The following is a 19,917-nucleotide window of genomic DNA, read 5'->3' on the forward strand; positions in this document are numbered from 1 at the left end:
AAAAAAAGAGGGTGCAAGTAGAAATGGGGCTCACAAAGAAGCTTCTCTACAAGTTTCTGATGCCAGATTATAATCACAAACACACGATGAGAAACTGAACATTTAAAAAAATATTTGTTATTTTCTCCTTTTCAGTCATTGTCTCTTTACTGAAATGAATAAAACAACATAAATCCAATGCTAATACTATAATACTGTGCAGAATACAAATGAAGCATGACACAACCTGATCATGTGATTCATCTGTGAAGTGTTGAGGTGGTGACATCATCAAATCTGAAGTTGAAGAGTTTATGGGATTGTTGTTGTGATTATTGTTGTGGCTGATGATGTGACTGATGTGATTATTGTTGTGACTGATGTTGTGATTGTTGTTGTGACTGATGATGTCATTATTGTTGTGATTGTTGTTGTGACTGATGATGTGACTGCTGTTGTGACTGATGTTGTGGTTGTTGTAGTGATTGTTGTGGTGACTGATGTTGTGACTGCTGTTGTGACTGATGTGATTGTTGTTGTGATTGTTATTGTGATTGTTGTAGTGACTGATGTTGTGATTATTGTTGTGATTGTTATTGTGATTGTTGCAGTGATTGTTATTGTGATTGTTGTAGTGACTGATGTTGTGACTGATGTTGTGATTGTTGTTGTGACTGTTGTTGTGATTGTTGTTGTGAATGTTGTTGTGATTGCTATTGTGATTGTCATTGTCATTGTGATTGTTGTAGTGACTGCTGTTGTGATTGTTGTAGTGCTTGTTATTGTGATTGTTGTAGTGACTGATGTTATGACTGATGTGATTATTGTTGTGATTGTTGTTGTGACTGATGTTGACTGATGTGATTGTTGTTGTGACTGTTCATGACTGTTGTTGTGATTGTTTCTGTGATTATTGTTGTAATTGTTGTTGTGACTGATGTTGTGATTATTGTTGTGATTGTTGTAGTGACTGATGTGATTATTGTTGTGATTGTTGTTGTGACTGATGTGATTATTGTTGTAATTGTTGTTGTGACTGATGTTGTGACTGATGTTGTGATTATTGTTGTGATTGTTGTAGTGACTGATGTGATTATTGTTGTGATTGTTGTTGTGACTGTTGTCATGACTGTTGTTGTGATTATTGCTGTGATTATTGTTGTGATTGTTGTTGTTGATTTTTTTTTTTTTGCCAAAATTAGACAAATTGGTAGTGGTTGAGGAAAATGTTTTTTTTTTTTTTTTAATTCAAAGTTGTGGCCCACTCACTGGTATATTTTCTCATGTGATAAAAGATGCTTTTCTTTTTAGCTTCTCCGTGGTTAGTCAGTGATAATTCTCTATTGTTATATCTGTGACGTATTCTATATATTCTATCCTGCCTTAACTCTCTCCAGATAAAAAGAAACAGATTCTCTCACCATCTAATTCTGCTCAACTGAAAAGACTTTTAACGAGCTCAGAACATCATGAATCACCTGATGTTTGTTAACCTGTCTGTTGTGATAAGAGGAAATGATTGCATTGCGAGGCACATCCATCTACCAGCTACAAGCCATGAATAGGAATGAATACAGATTCAGATATGCTGTAGATTAATGTGCTGAAAATAAGAGAAGAACCGAGCTCCATAATTTACAGTAAACAAATCTATCATGTAGTTTTGAATCAGTCCTCCCTGTTTGGTTGGGATGGATGACAAAGTAAGCAGTGGACACACATATCTTTTACAGGTAGTTGTATAATTTTTCGGACCTAAAGGTCCAGTTTGTGGAATCTATTGGCTTCATATCTACAGACGGAGCAGGTTTCTATACCTCCACGTTTCTACAGGTGCCCAGAAGGGTCAAACCAAACACTGACTCCAGACAGGGACTAAATTCGACACACTGCTCCTTTAAATGTGCCCTGATTTGGGGATATGGTTGGTGTGATGAGATTAATGGTGAGAGGAGGTGCTCCTGGATGCTGCAACAAGATACAGGAAATGCACTTCATCTTTAAGTGAAAAGGAGGTTTGATGATGTCGCTCATGTTTAAAACACCGTAAAGTAGATTTAGCTGATGTGTTAGCAAACCATTTCCTGTTCATGCGGCCAACATATGCAGAGAATCAGTAAAATATCTGCTTCTTCAGAAGCGACAGGCTCCTTTATGTTCACAGGTTTAGAAAAGGTGTCAGCCATAAAAACCAAAAACATGAGCTGAAAGAATGACGTCCGAGCTTCTCTTCTTCATGTGAGCCGTGATGTTCCCCCTGCAGGAGTTTTTATACACTCTGTTGTATGTATTTGTACTTTAACTTGCCACCTCTCTGTGTTTTGTTCTGTACTGTATGTTGAAATGAAACTTTTCCTTTGTCGTTTCCACCTGCAGCTCTGAAGACGGTGCTGGAGGTGCCAGCAGGAAGCCGCTATCTCCGACTCAACGCCAAAGGTCCCGATATGATAGGTGAGTGACTGCAGCGAAGTCCGCTCTGAGTACTTTGGTCCGATCTCAACCCCCCCTCGGCGCCACCGCTCGGGCGTACCCCTCTGTTGTACGTTGTCCCATGTGGGGTCGGGTGTCCCGTTTCTCTTCGTGGTCATCTAACCCTCCAAACCAAGTGTTTTCAGATGCAGACACCAAACCAAGTGGTAGAAGGATGTTTTGCAAACAGAAGCAACTTCACTTGAAAAATGGTTCATAAAATGAATTTTGTACTCTTACAAACTTATTAATAATTAACTAAGGGGAATTGTGGTGACTGTTGACAATGAGTGCTGTCCCATTTTCTTACTTTAAGATTTTAAGCTCCACCCCTTCTCGCTCCGTTCTGCCCAGTAGAGGGCGCTCCTCAATGAGGGGAAGGGCCACTGGGTGGGAAACAGGATTGGGCCTTTTTCTGCTCTATTTCTTAATACCTACATACCATCACACTGACATGCTGCACTGTGCAACCGGTGAACGTTTGTGTTGTGTTCAAGGACACTGAACATTCGGAGGGTGGATCTCCGTTTATTTGGAGGCACGTCTGATGACAACACATCAAAACAGAATAAAAAGAGTGTGTGTTATCCTGCTCAAGACCCTCTGCAAAGACAAAAAACACCATTCCAAATGAAACTGTTTAGAATAACTAAAAAATAACTATCAAAAGATCATTTCAGAGAATATGGAAGTTGCTCGGTTCATTCAGTCTCTCTGTCAGGAAGAAATGGAGTTTATTGGTTTTGAATTCTAGTTTTTTTCTTGTGTTGGTCTGCAGACTGAGTGAAAAGATAGATCAGTTCAGTCCAATGAATCAGAGTGTTTGATTTTACTATATACAGGTAGATGTTCCAGAAAGATCCACACTGCTTTGTTGTTTTTGTTGGTTTTTTTTTCCACCTGTCTAACCTGATTGGTGGAGTTCAAACTGATTTGATGGCTGGACTGAGACGGTTTGAGTCAGAGGACCTCGGTCCACCTCCAGCTGGCTGGAGCTCAGCTGGTCGAGTGGAACAGTAGTTACTGGGGCCAAAAGTTTAGAGCCAATCAGAAACTTACTTCTGGTAAACTTCTGGTAAACATCGTTACCTCGAGATGAACTCTGATATTTGAATGTGCTTTGAACAATTAACTATATGATACACAATGAAGACTTTCTAAAAGTCCATTGTCAAGTGAATTCGCTGTCAAACTCTGTTTCCTTCTCTGGTTCTGTTTGTGTCGTGTGAACCTGGAACGTACCAGGACTGAATAGTATCTATTTTTCTTTGATTCAAATAAACCAGAGCAGAGGTGTGAATAAATAAATCAAATCCTCTGCAAAGCCTAAACTCTGTGATTTACATCCTCAGAGTTTTCTGGGTGTTTGTTTGTGCCATTCAGGTTTTTCTGACCCATTTTACCATCAGCTGAAAGGAGTGATGAACGCTTCACCCTGCGAACACACTCTGGTTGTAATACCCCGAAGAGCTGCAGGATTTACGGCATGTGTGCTCCGTCAGAAGCTCCCGAATCGAGCAGTGACCTCAGAATTACTTTAGCAGATCGTTCATCAGCTACCAGGAGATCGGTGCGGAGGAGGTGGGACCGAGGCAACAATAAGAGAGGAAATCAAATGCATATTTACAGCTCGGCTTCTCCTCTGAAACTAAATATTACAAAAAGTCCAATCATATTTTCAACAACATATTCTGGTGTGGTTGTGAATTACTTATTTTTTATAATATGGAAAAGGATATGATCTGATTAGTAATCTTTACAAGTCGTGAAAGCTTTGGGAAAAAAGTCCAAAATAAGTCTGCGTGAAAAATAGTTTAATCTCCACAATATTAGTTTTTTGTTGTTGTTGATGTCTAACAACGTCATCATCTGTTGGTTCCTTTCATGATTCCACTGTAATATAAAGTCACTGTCATCATTATAACAGATTACAACTTCATATAAACCCACAGTTTATTTTCTGGGGCCTCATTTATAACCGTTGCACACAGAAACAGGGCCTGAGGGGTGCGTACGGTTCTCCCCATGCAAAAGTCTGGATTTAGAAAAACAACTTGACGGGAAACTCTGAGCCATCTGTACGCAGGTTTTGTAGACAGACGGTGAAGTGGTAAATTAAATATGAGAAGCAGTATTATGACGCTGCCTCTCACACATTTGATTTCACTCCGTGTTACATGTTATAGATCCACTGTGTCATTAACAATCAAACCAGTGGTGTATTTTTTGCTCTTGAGCACCAACTATTCCAGAAGCACCTTTCGCTGTAAATGACAGAAACAAATCTAATTCCGCTCAATATTTAATGAGTGCTGTCTCACTGATACGTTCTCCTGGAGCTCAGAGCAAACGGACGACTGACTGTATGAATGCAGGACGATGTCAGGAGCCTTGACCAACATGAAGCCTGAACATACCGAGTCCTTTTCAACTGATCCTCATCATCCTTTGTAAAAATCCAACATAATAATCAGCATTAAATAACTGCAGAACAGAGCAACATATATGTATAAAGTTGTATGTTTGATTACAGTATGTACACTATAGTATATATAGTTTGAATATAGTATTGAGTTTTGTTGGTTGTGTAAATGTACTGCAGCAACACGCTGTGAGGTTCATATCCTCCAACTCGTCCACGACAACCGCTGAGTCACATGGATCATTTCATCTGCATCAACCTTCATAAGTTGCTTTGCATTGACCATTTATGTTTGAATGTGGCGTGTAGAAGGCAGATAGGAGGCAGATCCTCAGACTGGATATAAAAGAGTTTGTAGCTTCAGGTCTATAAAATGGTTCCGATGCAGAAGTGTCTTCAGCTGCAATACCAGCGAGTGCCACTAGAGGTCGGCTCCAAAAAGCCTCCGGCTCCATAGACTCCCATTCAACTTCTCTCATCAAATCCAAAGTGAATCAAATGTGTCCATCAGTTATCTCGGTGTTGTTAGCTAAAGTCACTCCTTCTTCTTAGTTTTCTGGAGGTCCATCTGAAAATAATCCCTCATTCATTAGAAAAGAAGATTCAAGAAGACCTGTTTTTGGGGGCGTGTCTGTTTGATTGACAGGCCTGTGGTGCAGTCAGGTTACAGCTATCGGTGGGCGGGACGTAGTATTGTCAGATCCACCGCTGGCTCCTCCCCCAGCTCGTCCAAATATGGTCACTTCCTGCTCCGAACCGCTCCGAACTAGTAAAGATGGTGACGGACAGAATCTGAACTGGAGGATTCATAACGTTCACAAACCAACGATGACATCACTGATGGATGATGACATCACTGATGGTTGATGACCTCACTGATAGTTGAGCAGATCTATGAATGCACATTTCTACGTGGACTGTGATTTATGAAGGTAACATTGCGTGCAGGGGTGCGTTTAATAAATCTAAAAAATGCTGTGTGTATTTTCACCTTTTGTGCACATATACACTTTTAGCTTGAATCCCACACAATGTCCCAACGAGTGGAAGGTCACAAGCTGACTGTTAATTCAGCGTCACTGAGTTCAGTTTGTCTCTCTGCTGGTACAAATCTGAACCATCTGCAGCCTGATGCCAACAGTACAGTTAGTGGGTTTTAAAAAATGTAAGAAGCTCATCAGCATCCAGGCAGTGGATGTGGAGGTCCTTTCTAAAACATTATGGGCTGCTAACACAGACACACTCTTTGAAAACAGGAACAGATTACTGAACCATTTACCTGCTTGTGCTTTTTTGTGTTTTGTTCTCGGAGGCCAGCATCACAGCAAAGTATGCAAGCAGGCCAGCTTGTGTCATTTAGAAACTTCTCAGAGCTGCAGGAACTCCTGTAGTGAAAGCATTAGACTTGGAAGTCCTCCGTCACGCTGACTGATGATGAAACCTCAGCCAGCTCAGAGCGCACTGAGAGAGATGGATGGTTGTTTTGGATTCAGAAACTCCTCTGGAAACCTTCTCAGGTGGTTTGTTGTGCTTTAGACGTGTTGTTCAGTTCATAGTTTCTGAACAGAATATGGAGGAGCAGACATCTGACTGGAGAGAGTCCAGGATGACAGTTTCTGTTGGTTTCTACATCCTTGTCTTTGTTTATTGATTTCTTCCATTGTGCTCCTGTGGAATCGTATCACCTGATCTGCCTTGTCCGCTGCTTTTCTCTCCAACAAACAGTGTTTCCTGCTTTTACTGTTGTTGAAGTTTGAATCCCTCTGAACACCAGATCTCTGGTTAGAAAAATACTTGTTTTTTAATGGAAGCGCACAAACCACCATCATCATGTCCCATGCGTTTTCATTTTGGACAAAAATGTTAAATATCAAGTTGAAAGATGAAATAATGCATGAATAAAGTCCCTCTGTCTCCTCCTCAGTGATCGAGGCCGTGTCTCTTCAGGGGAGGAGAGAGGAGAGCGGTCTTCTGTCTGCTGGCTCGTATGTGATAGGAAACACCTCGTTGGACTTTCAGAGAGGGACTGACAGACAGACACTGAGGACACACGGCCCGCTCAGCGCTGATTACATTATCAAGGTAAATCTGAGGTTCACAGTGAAACATCCTGCAGCACATATTTTATTCCAGATATAAGAACTAAAATATAAATAAATCAGTGTGTTGCATAATATTTAGCAATGTAGGGAATTTTGTAATGAGACAGTGAGGTTGGTGCTCGCGGCACTGTTAGTATTTCAGTTGGAGAGTTCTGCTGAATGTAAACGGAGATAAATCTGCTGCAACGTTACTGTTTCACAACCGTTTATGTCTTAAAGCGCTTTGAGATGGAAAAGGATATCGACACAATCGTATCTATCAGCATTTTACAAGTGACCACACCATTTCTCATCATTATACAGCCAGTAGCTCCGCCCCCGAGATCTGATTGGTCAACTGAACATCTGGAACAAATCATCATGACATCACACCGTGCTCATCACTAGAAATATCACTCCACCTCCTCAATGGGAAAATAGAATTAGAATAGAGTTTCATATACTATGTAATATAATGTAGTTTCTACTTGTTATAGTTCTATTAAATGACCCATTTGGTGAAGTCGGGTCTCTTTTGGTCCTTTTTGGTCGCTCCGAGCACCCGTACCGTAACACCACGGATAGTCACGCACTTACAATCCTAGCGGAGGCTAGCTGGACCGGTTTGGTTTGAACACACGACACGGAGCTAAAATGTTAAAAACACATGAGAACATGGATATCTTTGTTCATCAGATATCTTTGTTCATCACATATCTTTATTCATCATCAGATATCTTTGTTCACCAGATATCTTTATTCATCAGATATCTTTGTTCATCAGATATCTTTGTTCATCACATATCTTTGTTCCTCAGATATCTTTGTTCATCAGATATCTTTGTTCATCAGGTATCTTTGTTCATCAGATATCTTTGTTCATCAGGTATCTTTGTTCATCACATATCTTTGTTCATCAGGTATCTTTGTTCACATATCTTTGTTCATCAGATATCTTTGTTCATCAGGTATCTTTGTTCATCAGATATCTTTGTTCATCATATCTTTGTTCATCACATATCTTTGTTCATCACATATCTTTGTTCATCAGATATCTTTGTTCATCTTTGTTCATCAGGTATCTTTGTTCATCACATATCTTTGTTCATCAGGTATCTTTGTTCATCAGATATCTTTGTTCATCAGATATCTTTGTTCATCAGGTATCTTTGTTCATCACGTATCTTTGTTCTTCAGATATCTTTGTTCATCACATATCTTTGTTCATCACGTATCTTTGTTCATCAGATATCTTTGTTCACCAGGTATCTTTGTTCATCAGATATCTTTGTTCATCAGGTATCTTTGTTCATCAGATATCTTTATTCATCAGATATCTTTGTTCATCAGGTATCTTTGTTCATCACATATCTTTGTTCATCAGATATCTTTGTTCATCAGGTATCTTTGTTCATCAGGTATCTTTGTTCATCAGGTATCTTTGTTCATCAGATATCTTTGTTCATCAGGTATCTTTGTTCATCAGGTATCTTTGTTCATCAGATATCTTTGTTCATCAGGTATCTTTGTTCATCAGGTATCTTTGTTCATCTTTGGGTATCTTTGTTCATCAGATATCTTTGTTCATCAGATATCTTTATTCATCAGATATCTTTGTTCATCAGGTATCTTTGTTCATCAGGTATCTTTGTTCATCAGATATCTTTGTTCATCAGGTATCTTTGTTCATCAGGTATCTTTGTTCATCAGATATCTTTGTTCATCAGATATCTTTGTTCATCAGATACAGATCAGCACCATCTTTGTCCTTTAACATGGGACTGATGTCATTCTGAAGGAATATGGAGGATTTCAGATTGAAATTGATTTCACCGAGATCTGATTCTGAACCTGATTCCTGTCACATAAGTTGAGCTCTTGTACTTCAGGTTTCAACAAATCTAACAGTTTTTTCTTTCTGCACAAACTTCACTGTTGAAAATCACGTCACAGCTGCTGCAGTGCTTTAAGGATTCACTGACGCGGGAAGATGTTGTATCAGCAGATTATAGTTACGCCCAGATGGAAATCTTGTTATTAATTTGACTCGTATTGTTGCTCATCCTCGTTGAGTATGAGATCAGTTACAATAGATGTTCTCAATGGTTTAATCCAGAAAGCCAAATCTTATCCAAAACTTTAAGGTTAGTGGTGAATGACTTGCATACTAATAACATCATCAAAATGAAAAGAGGCTTCTGGGAGGTTTTACCAGAAGCTCTGTGCTCTTTGAAAGAAGAAGCTGCAACTGTGACTGGATCTCAGATCACGTCTGTGTTGCACGACTCTTGAATCTCTTTGACAAAAGTCTGAGTTCTCCTTTAATTTCCCCTGATTCTCCTCTGTGGCGTCCTCCACTTTGTTTCTACGTCCCTCTGCTCGTCTCTCCTCCTGAATCATCTCCTCTATCTTCCCATCATCCCGCCGTTCTCTCATCCTCCACGCTGCACAGATGAAGTACGGCGGCTCCAAGGACACCGTCATCCAGTTTCTGTTCTACCAGCCGATCAGGTACCAGTGGAGAGAGACGGACTTCTTCCCCTGTTCAGTCACCTGTGGAGGAGGTGGGTTTAACCGCCAGCTTCATGCTTCACAGTGAATCTGTGACGTAGACTGAACAGCTTCCGTCCGGTTTCCTCCGCAGGCTACCAGCTCAACTCTGCCGAGTGCACGGACATCCGGTCCAACCAGACGCTGCCGGAGCACCACTGTAACAGCTATCCGGAAAACACCAAACCCACACCGAAACTCAAAGAGTGCAACATGGAGCCGTGCCCCGAGAGGTCAGGACCAGCAGGACGTTCATCTTACGTCAGTGATATCACAAAAACAACATCTCAGGAATGTTGTGCTGAAATGACCTTCGACCGATCCATCCAGGGACCAACCAGGGTTCAACCTACCATGACTTCATGTTTGAATGAGTCAACTTTATTATTATTATTTATCATTGTGACACATCTCAAGAGGCGGAGCAAAACAAGGGTCAATTTGAATATGACTGGCTCCGCCCACATTGCCATGGTGACCCTCGCCTCCGTTTCTAGTCAGTCTGAGTGAAGTGAAGCGTCTCTGCAGTATGTATATATATATATATATATATATATATATATGTACATATTTGTAGAATGTAGTGCAAATATGGGTCCATAGAGCATATATGACTGATTCAGTCCAGCTTTAACACTTTTTCTCCTAAAACACTGTCTGACATCACTTTTAATTTGATCTGGTCAGGTTTTAAAATGAATTATTAAAACATGGGGGGCTCACCTGAGAACCAAACATACCAAACCAGCAGTGCAAAATATTTTCTTTTGACACTCTTCTATCACTTTATTATAAGAGTGAAGTCCAAACTTGATTAACACTCGGCTTCCACTCGCCGGTCTTTTTAATCTGTGATGTTTTTTGTCTCCTCCAGTGATGGATTCAAACAGGTGATGCCATATGATCACTTCCAGCCTCTGCCTCGGTGAGTCCTCGGATTCTTCTCTTAAAATGTGATTGAAACCGTGTGGTACAGTTACAGGCAGGAATCCAGTTCAGCGTACCGCTCGCTGTGGTGTCCGATGTGGACACACTTCATCCCACATGGTTCCCGGTGACGTTCGGAGATGCGTCAGTGGTTCAGCGGTTCGGTCCGTGTTTCATTCTTTCCAAACATCCGGACCTCCTGCCGTAGTGGGCCGACCCGCCCGTCGTGCCCTTCGTTAACCCCTCCACCATTTCATTCATCGCTCAGATCATAAATAAGTCTTTGAGATGCTCTCATCCAGCACGATGGAAAGAAAAAGTGGTCAGCTGCTTGTTTTGACAGTTTAGCCGACAGCTGTTCATCAAGTCCTTCCAGACAGACCGAGTGTTTTATGGCCAGTGCACAGTGCTAGCACTGTCCCACGCAGCCCACCATTCATTAACGGACTTCTGCCTTGTGTTCATTCTGTGGGGTCTTTTTACTTTGTTTGTATATTTCTTTTAGCCCCGAGGTCCTAGTTTACCAAGATGTTACCGAGATGCATCCTGAAATGAGCAGAAGTAACACAAGTTCACACAAAGAACCAAAAACGAGCGATGGAGAGTCCTCTAAAACACCACTTTCTGTAAACCCTCCAGTCGAGACAGAATTCATCTCCATGAAAAAGTGACATTGGAGTGTTGCAGAGTTTTTCTCCTTTCAGTTTCATTTTCTTTGTTTCTGTTTTGCTGTGACTTAAAAACTTTAAAAGTTTTTTTAAAAGCATTAAAGTCTGACTCTGAAAAATGGAAGAACACACGGCCAGCCTGAAGCTCTTCATCCGTGCTCGTCCACAGCAGCTGCCTCCCAAATTAAAGCATGACCTGTCAATCAACAGGCCTCTCTCATCCGTTGACTGTGGAGAGACGGGACTCCAGTTTTCCATATTGTTCTTGTTTAATAGTGTTCATAGAGATGGTGTTTGCAGCTGTGAGTTCAGCTCCTGTCACAGAGTCAGATAACGAGCCATCGTCTCCTGTAGGCATGTTAGACGAAGCACAGCACTCTGCTGACATCTTTTATACAATTAATATACATTTCATATATGTGTAAATAAATATTTACACCAATTATTTAACTTCTTTTCCTCCCACGGTGCTCTCTTCATTGATGTGTGAAATGGTTTGCCTTCTGATAATATAGACTAATAATATAAAATGATAATAATACAGACTGTATCCTGTACAGTATGGTATTCTCACCATATTTGGATTTCTGCCTTCTTTGTTAACCACAATCACTGTTATCACAGAAGTCTGATTAAAGGATTTAGTTATAGTTTGGTGTGGGTTCATTTATGTTAGGTTAGTCCTACGCTAATAGGTATAACCAGCACACGCCATCACTTTACCAGGACGTCAGGATTTATCAAAATACATCTGCAGTTTAAGAACTGAATCTGACGTCCAACTTTCTTAAAAACTAATTTAAGAAGAGACCTGAGCAGAGATGGAGGTGAATGAGACTCATTCTGTCCAACAGTCCTGTAAAAGTACCGAGTCACCGGAAACTTGGTCCTAAAGAAGCTCCACATGTTCTAAAACATCAGCAAATACTTATTGTCAGAATTTTTAATTGACATAGTGAGGAAATGTTTAAGTTAAACATATTGAGACTGATCGAGTTCTCCAGCTGAAGCCGGACATCCAGAATGTATTTCCAGTTTTCTCCAGTTAGCTCAGAGAACTTCGCTTCATAAAGACGACAGCCTCGGATGAATCAGGGAAATGTTAAAAGGAGCTCGAAGTACGGGAGAGGATGTGCTGATGTTTCAATACAATACTCTGTGTGTGTGTGTGTGTGTGTGTGTGTGTGTGTGTGTGTGTGTGTGTGTGTGTGTGTGTGTGTGTGTGTGTGTGTGTGTGTGTGTGTGTGTGTGTGTGTGTGTGTGTGTGTGTGTGTGTGTGTGTGTGTGTGTGTGTGTGCAGCTGGGAGCAGGGCCCCTGGACCCAGTGCTCGGTGTCCTGTGGTGAAGCTGGTGGCCAGCAGGACCGCAGCGTGTTGTGTGTGGAGGAGGACGTCCACGGCCAGTTCTCCCAGGTGGAGGACTGGAAGTGCACCCACTCACCGCGGCCTGTCAACCGGCAGATGTGCAACGCCTTCGCCTGCCCCCAGTGGGTGGCCATGGAGTGGTCTCAGGTCAGTGTGTTCGGCCGCCGTCTGAACTACAGCGTGCTACCAGCTCAGTGAGGTAACCGTGCGTTGCCGTCCCAGTGCACAGTGACGTGTGGCCACGGCCTGCGGTACCGGGTGGTTCTGTGCATCGACCACCGCGGGCAGCACATCGGAGGCTGCGAGGCGTCACTCAAACCTCACGTTAAGGAGGACTGCCTGGTCCACATCGCCTGCCACAAACCCCGAGGTGAGAACTGTCTCTATGTTTTTGTATTTCATTGAATACAAATTCTTGGGAGAACAAAAGAAAGGATTTATGTGCTCTGCAAATATGTTGTGTTATTCTTATTATATAATATGTGTTCTGCTGTGAGCATGTGGATGATGTGTGTGGTCGGGTCAACAGAACTGCAGTTGTGACTCTGCCAGTCATACTGAGTGTATTAGTTGTGTGTGTGTGCGCGCGCGTGTGTGTGTGTGTGTGTGTGTGTGTGTGTGTGTGTGTGTGTGTGTGTGTGTGTGTGTGTGTGTGTGTGTGTGTGTGTGTGTGTGTGTGTGTGTGTGTGTGTGTGTGTGTGTGTGTGTGTGTGTGTGTCCCAACCCTGACCTCAACAACAGCCTCCATCACGCAGCCCTGATATATGAGCCGTGTTCCTCCTTCTTTGTTAAACTTCAGTTTCATTTTAGCAACATGACAGTTTGCTGTGATCTCGCTCAGCCTTACACACACACACACACACACACACACACACACACACACACACACACACACACACACACACACACACACACACACACACACACACACACACACACACACACACACTCTCTCTCTCTCTCTCTCTCTCTCTCTCTCTCTCTCTCTCTCTCACACACACACACACACACACACACACGCACACACACACACATACACACACACACACACACACCTTCTGCTAGTCTAACAATTGTTAACGCTCAGCACTACGTGTGATTACTGTCAGGGAACCACAATATTAGGGACTGAACACAAACAATTAAGGATTTGAGTTGAAGTGAGATTGATCTTTCTAGGAAGCAGCTGAGGATGTTTTAAAGTGCTCTTTGTCCAAATGTTCACATCTTCATTGTCAAATGTATTAAAAAAGATATAAGGACAAAAACTTTGATTGATTAACATGTGTTAATATGCCACAGGCATAATACATTTTATAAACTGTTATATTGATGAATGCTACAAGTATTCCTAATTCAAAGGGAGGGTTTAAAGTAGACAGCAGAGCCATCTTAAAAAAAGTCCCATCGATTCAGCCCCTCCTCCCCCCATCAGCTCCCATCAGTAGCTGCAGCTGTTCACTTTGAGGATCTTGGTGAATTTGAGCCACATTCACTTGCATCTGACTGATGTTCTGACTGTCTGTCAGAGTCGCTGCCGGTGGAGGCCAAGGTGCCGTGGTTAAAACAAGCCCACGAACTGGAGGAGCACTACACGGCCACGGAGAACCCCACGTGAGTACAAACACAACTCACACACACTCTTACATCCACATCTGCTTTCAAAATATCTCATGGTCCTTGCCCTCTTTTTAATGAAAATAAATCAGTGCTGAAAAGTAATAAACAACATGATATTCTTAGACTTTTCAGTTTTTTTAAATATAGTCATGGCACGAATCGTTATTTTCATTGAATTTTATTTAAAAAAAAGTGCAGAAAAATAAAACACCTCTAAATCCGTATAATCTCGATACACTTTCACACAATGCTTCAAGGCTCCTGGCCGGTTGCTCGCTTGGTGTCTTGCCACAGTTGCTCTGTGGATTTATGCTGAAATATAAATTTTTACATCAAGGCGAACATGTATTTGATTTGCTTATATGTTCATCACCATCAGTATGAGATTAAAAAAGTTGAAGACAGAAGTAAACATTTTGCTTGTAAACCCACAAAATAATCCTGTCATGCTGAGTATAAACAGGAGTCTCCTTTTTAACCTCCAGCTTTGCAAAGAATAACAAGAACTCCTTCAGAAACAGCTTTATCGTCTTTAAAATGCTTTGAAATATACGTTCCAACATTTAGTCCATTTTTAATGAACAGAATTACATCTTGTACATTTTGTTCTTTTGAAATTAAATCTACAACATTATAAAGTGCAGTTTGCAGTGCACGGGTCTGAATCCTCAGTGACTGAATGTAACGTTGCTGGCCTCACTTTAGTCTACAGGTGACTTTTACTGTAAAATGATTACAGCATCACTCAGAAATGATGTGATGTGCTCGAGCAATCAGTAATGCTATAATTAGGAGGACGGCCTTTTTATGTTCTTCCACACGCTGATGGATTTTAAAACCTAATTAATGACCATCCTGAGTTCAGGGGACGTTCGCTCTGCTTCTATCCCAGCAGATTGTAAACTATTAGAGGGCCGACCTTGCTGCGACAGTGAACAGACACTGAATGCTGATTCAGTTTGATTCAGGGCTCCTGATAAGACACTGAGCTCCTGCAGTTGTTGTTTTTCTACATTTGTATTCATTCATGCAGAGTCAGCATGAATGCAGGTGGTCAGATTACTGAGAGGGATTTGAAGTCTTCCCGGAGCCGTTTTTTAAAGCCTGACTTTAAAACTGCCTATTTCACAGTTTATTCAACGGATTTTATTTTCTTTGTGCAAAAGAGATAAAACTGGGACATTAAATTTATTGACATGAGATCATGCAGTACATTAAATCTCTTTCTCAGCATGTTTTACTTTGCTGCGGCCTCTGACTGCCTGAAAATATACAAACATGTTTTTAGATCTGATCTAGAACGACTGCCAAAGTGTATTTTATGTAAAAGTGACCAGGATGGAAACAGAGGAGACACCAACATGTGATATTACTGTTGATTAACATAAAAGGTGTTCATGTCTGAAAGGAGACACACACACACACACACACACACACACACAGCTTATCCATGACTGTGAATCTGTCCGGCTCTGTTTCCGGCTGCTGCTGATAAGCATGTGATGGTCTCCTGCTGCTCCGGGCCCGGTCAGCTCTGATAGCCTCCCTGGGATCCATCAGCTCTCAGAGCTCACACACCTCAAACACTTGGCAGACACACATTACCTGTCTAAGTCTTCGCAGCCGCGCTCTTCAAACACTTCCCTCACACACCTTCGGACACTTTGCACACACAGCGGAGATCTACAGCAGACAGGACTAATCTTGGTCACATGCAGTCGAGCAGATCTTATATAAACCACGTTAATTTGATGAACGTGATGGAACTGTGGTGGTCGCTCTGCATGAAGCAACAAGTCAAAGTGCACCCTGTTACCTGTTTACCAGAGATAACTACATCTATTAATGAAAGTAATGGATGTAACTACCTTCTGTTATCTGAATACTTCAATTCAGTTCAATTCAATTTGATTTATAAGGCGCCAAATCACTACACAGGTTATTTGATGGCACTTTAACATTAAAGTCTTTACATCAGAACTTTACAGCATAATACAGAGAAACACAACAATTCAACAATTCCCACATAAACTAGGAGGAAAAAACTTCTCTTTAAGGGAGAAAAACCTCCAACAGAGGGAAGAAAAATAATTTTAAATTATATTCTTGATTTAGAGGAAGTCGATGAAGAGAAGCTAAAACTGGAGAAATATGACCTCTAAATCCCGTCAGTACTCTTGCTGCAGTATTTTGGATCAACTGCAGGTTTTTTAATGACTAATTTGAACATCCTAACAACAAGGAATTACAATAATCTAGTCTGGAATACTGAGCGTCCTCCTTCTGTTCCCAGACCACAAGCTAGGCTATAGGCTTCATTACTCACCCTCTTAATCGTGGACGTAACTTTACATTGAAAACCTTTCTCCTGTGTTCTGGTCGGTGGGAGTGAAAGTGTGTTGACGTTTCTGTGCATATCGGTGATGTTCATCCTTGGCTTCACCTCTAGCTTCCTGGCATCGGGAAAAATATGTGGCTGTCGCCATATCTATGATTGTCGTTAGTATACAAAACCGTAAGTCAGTGCAAAGCCCGTTCAAGTCCAGTTGATTGACAGCTCGTCCCTTCAAGTAAAAGCAAAAGCAATACGGGAAAAGCAAAGACGATACTTTAACCATTCTTTATAGTGGCCCTCCTATCGCTCCATACATGTGAATACCTCTTCCTTTCAGATCTCAGGTGCAGATTTGACCTGTAAAGTCTGTCCTCATTATATTTGATCCTTTTCATTAGTTTCTCTGCCCATTCATACTGGTTTTCCTTTAGGTTCTCACCTGTCAGAAGATCTGTGACTGAGCTTGAATCTACCTTCTGGTGATTAAACCATCTGTCTGAATATCTGTCATTTTACCAAATTAAATTGCCACTGTCTGTGAGCAGGAGTCTGCTCAAATATATAAAATATATAATCTTATTATGCACATCTGACGTCATCACTTCTAATACAGTGTTACATTAATGCAATTATTAGTGTTTTTTGTAATATTACATTACATATTACAAATACTGTTTATATATGTACATTTGAACGATAGCAGTCTGTGATTTTTTTTTAACCAGCGGTCCTTCCTGTATTTGGCTTCTTTTATTCTGAATTATTGTGTGTTTAACGTCTTCATATTAGTTGAACATTATAGTTTGGTCTTTGTTTGCATACTGTACATACTCTGCTTCCTACATCCATGTCTGTGATTGGTCATATGATAGATTGCTGCATTGAGAAACCCTGGTTGATGTATTGAGTTCACAACCACCTGATTACATTAGTTAGGTTTAGTTAAACCAGATAACAGCTAGAAGTCCTGGGTTTGTTGAACCTCCTTTGCAGTACAGTCCCCTGGTATTGTTGCCTTCCACTGCTGCAGAGATGTCAGTGTCTGTTAGTCTAATTTCTTCTAGCTTTCTGTTGCTGTGCTCAAAACTTCCCAATCAAACTTCATCCGACAGCCCAATTAAAACTTGAAGAAGTACTAAATGTTTGATTGTCAGTCAGAAGGAAGTGGCCTCCCTGGCAGCATCAAACAAACTGTTGAAGATGGAGGAAGCAGAAAAGACAGCAGGCTGCAGCACTCAGCTCTATAATAGCATTACAGAAAAATAACAATGCTCTGCCAAGTTCTGCTTCAAGTACAACTTTCTCTGTATTTTAATCTCTGGCTGGTTTTTCATTGTTCTGTAATGAATGAATGAGCGAGCTTCACATCATTCTTAGAAATTGACAGATGATACAAGCTGTGGAGACAATGATCTCTCAGACCCTGCTTCCCTGTCGCTGTGTTCAGGTTCGTACCCGGGCCCTGGTCGCCCTGCAGCGCCACCTGTGGACCGGGCAGACAGACCCGGGAGGTGAGGTGTCAGGTGCTGCTCTCCTTCACCAAGACAGAGGTGGACCTTCCCGAGGGGGAGTGTGGTGAAGACCGGCCCCAGCTGGAGAGGCCCTGCAGCCGGGGACCATGCACCACAGTGACAGGCGTCTCCTCCGGCCTCCAGGACCACGACGCTCCCTTCATCCTCGCTGAGGAGCTGCATACGTGGGACTACAGGGGCTTCACCGGCTGCTCGGCCACCTGCGCTGCTGGTGAGGTTTCTGAATCAAATGGTGGGGGTTGATATTCGTGTACCTTCTATGTTCGATTGTCCTTCTGTGTCTGTCCTCTGCCCAGGGAAGCAGACTGCCGTTGTCAGGTGTGTTAACAAGAAGCAGGGGGAAGAGGTGGACAACTCTCTATGTGATTCATCCAGCAGGCCATCAGTAATGATCCGCATCTGTAACCCTGAGCCGTGCCCCCCACGGTAAGAAACCAGCAGGTCACCGAGGCCACGCTCAAAGCTCACAGAGCCTGAACAGGCTCACGGTAAAGTCAGGGAGACGACTGCAGCTGGAGGCCGGAGCATCTCTCTGAGCTGTGTGGCACAGGAGGAACTTTAGTGCTGGTTCGCAGGATAAATTGTGTAAAGTGAGTTGTTTTTTTGAGATTGTTGTGATCAAAAATGTTTGATTTTGTGGCAGATTTTCTGAAACATGAGTGAGTTTTTGGCATAAAATGTCAGAAATTAGACAAAATTGCAAATCAAGGAAGAAAAAAATATTTATTGAACTTAAAACTAAAACTAAGGACTAAAAGCTGCATATGTTTCCAGAACAGACCGTCTGTGACTGGAATATAGAAACAAGGACGACATCAGCCTTTCAAAATAAGAGCTTTAGATGCTGTTTAATTCATGTTCATTCAACACATAGACCTGCTGGATGAAACAAACAAAGAGACGTCTCTGACAACTGGACGTGTGGAGAAAACTCATTTAACATCCAGTAATATGGAATCACTTCCTTTGATCACAAACATTTAATCACATCATTTTAATGTGAAGAACACATTTCCCACAAACCCCGTCACTTCCTGTTTCTCCTCTTGTTCTGGTGAACAGTTTTATTTGGTGATGAAAACAGGAGCAGAAACTTTCTGATTAAATGAGGAGTTATTGTTGTTAATAAAGAGAGTTTAGTTTGAAAAGATTTACTTTATGCTGTTAATACTTTCAGCACAGATTCTGATGACGATGTTTTTTAACAAAAAAAATCTCAGGAATTGAAGTTTAGCAATCAAGGCAGTTAAATGTCAAATAGTCTGTTTGAAACAAACAGCTGGCAATAGTTTATAGGAAAATAGTATCAAAAACAACTTTATTATTAAAAAAAACAATCAAGCTCAGCTCGTAGTCTTCATCAGTGATGTCTCAGGTGTCATCAGGAGACTCAAGTGTGGAGCATTGATTACATTAAAATGATGAGATGCAGCTCTGAGCTCTGAAAATGCTAATTAAAGTGGACCCTACCTTCAGATGGAGCAGGATGATCAGACAGGTGAACATCACTCTTCACTACTGATGCTCGGCTGTGGAGTGTTTACAGTTTCTGAGTTTCACATCACCTGCTGTGTTCCTAATGATTCATGGATAAGAGTTTTATATAAGAGCTTTCTGATTTAAATTTTATGACTGAGGCACTCAGCTTGTGCATTATTGAAGCCACAGTCTGACTCAACGGATGTACAGTGTCTATAAGCCTGCGACTGGTCGACCGTTCCTGTCCATGTTCTCCTTTCCTTCGGCTGTTTGTGTGCGTCCATTTTTAAAATCCCCGTCGCTACAGGAAACAACAACAACAATAACAGCCACTGATCAGCAGCCCACATGCTGTAGGTATTTTCTCAGTATCTGGGGGGACATGACCCTCCAAAGAGGCCCTGGTTACGCCCATACTTCAACACCACTTCATTTCAAGAGGAAACGCAGTACTTTCCACACATTTCAGAAGATTTGACACAACTGATGAT

General features: G+C 41.6%; 1 protein-coding gene across 3 annotated transcripts in view; it reads left to right on the forward strand.

The window, feature by feature from the left end:
- The window catches only part of adamtsl3 (ADAMTS-like 3), a 183,190-nt gene that overhangs the window by 113,707 nt on the left and 49,566 nt on the right, over nt 1-19,917 (forward strand). For all 3 annotated transcript variants that reach the window (XM_069711465.1, XM_069711466.1, XM_069711467.1), the window contains exons 8-17: nt 2,356-2,430; nt 6,795-6,952; nt 9,404-9,515; nt 9,596-9,734; nt 10,376-10,426; nt 12,397-12,607; nt 12,683-12,830; nt 13,990-14,074; nt 17,863-18,158; nt 18,244-18,373. In XM_069711465.1, coding sequence (XP_069567566.1) covers nt 2,356-2,430; nt 6,795-6,952; nt 9,404-9,515; nt 9,596-9,734; nt 10,376-10,426; nt 12,397-12,607; nt 12,683-12,830; nt 13,990-14,074; nt 17,863-18,158; nt 18,244-18,373 — 1,405 coding nt within the window. The remainder of the gene's footprint in view (nt 1-2,355; nt 2,431-6,794; nt 6,953-9,403; nt 9,516-9,595; nt 9,735-10,375; nt 10,427-12,396; nt 12,608-12,682; nt 12,831-13,989; nt 14,075-17,862; nt 18,159-18,243; nt 18,374-19,917) is intronic.

Source organism: Brachyistius frenatus, unplaced genomic scaffold, assembly GCF_029030835.1.
Source record: "Brachyistius frenatus isolate BFR_SWC_R1_liver_20210118 unplaced genomic scaffold, ASM2903083v1 Contig_100, whole genome shotgun sequence".
NCBI classification, from domain to species: Eukaryota; Metazoa; Chordata; class Actinopteri; family Embiotocidae; genus Brachyistius; species Brachyistius frenatus.